The 751-nt window shown below is 46.7% G+C and overlaps 1 protein-coding gene across 1 annotated transcript; it reads left to right on the forward strand.

Annotated features, from left to right (window-relative positions):
• Positions 1 to 16: 16 nt before the first annotated feature.
• On the forward strand, positions 17 to 745 carry LOC104916429 (alpha-2-macroglobulin-like protein 1; the record flags this gene model as incomplete). The annotated part of the gene is made up of 3 exons (XM_010727467.3): positions 17 to 283; positions 421 to 542; positions 701 to 745. Coding segments are annotated over exons 1-3 (324 nt in total), but the record flags the coding sequence as incomplete, so codon positions are not given.
• Between the last annotated feature and the right edge of the window lie 6 nt (positions 746 to 751).

The following is a 751-nucleotide window of genomic DNA, read 5'->3' on the forward strand; positions in this document are numbered from 1 at the left end:
CAAGAGTACGAGCCTAAAGGCAAGCTATTAGTTATATACTGGTATCTAGGACACAAAGAACAGTCTCATCTTTTGTGACTCATGATTTAGTTCCTTTGATCAGTGCCTGATGCTAATTCTGTGACAATGTATGTTTGTACGCCTCAACACACTCAGGTGCACACCACCCTCATAGAGACTCCAGAACTAAAGGTGGATGCCTGTCCAGGCTGCCAGTTCACCAGCTGCCTCTGTGCCAACGAAGCAAAAATCTTTGCGTGGAATGTGACAGCCACTAGACTGGGTGAGGTTAAGCAGAGGGATGTATGGTAGCTAGTGGGAGGAGGTGTGACATTTGCCTGCCCTTTGTCTGGTCCCATCACCTGTATGTACAGAACTCTGCTGCAAGTGCTCAGTGATGCACTCTTGTGCTTCTTGCAGGCAAAGTGAATGTCACTGTGAGCAGTGTGGCAGAAGATTCGCATAATCTGTGTGATAACAGGGTTGCTGTGACACCGCTGCAAGGAAAGACAGACACAGTGATAAAACCTTTGATTGTGAAGGTTAGTCAGATCAATGATGGAGAATACCTGGGGACAGTGTGTTCTCCCATGAAGCTATTAGCAAGAGGAAGTTTAGATCTTTCTTGGAAACAGACAGGCCTACAGAGGCATGGAGACTTCCATTCCTACCTTCTGAACTACTCTTTCTCCACCTGCAGCCAGGAGGCATACTACAAGAGAAGACCCAAAATGCCTTTCTCTGTGCTACA

The sequence above is a fragment of the Meleagris gallopavo genome, unplaced genomic scaffold (genome assembly GCF_000146605.3).
Source record: "Meleagris gallopavo isolate NT-WF06-2002-E0010 breed Aviagen turkey brand Nicholas breeding stock unplaced genomic scaffold, Turkey_5.1 ChrUn_random_7180001895839, whole genome shotgun sequence".
NCBI classification, from domain to species: Eukaryota; Metazoa; Chordata; class Aves; order Galliformes; family Phasianidae; genus Meleagris; species Meleagris gallopavo.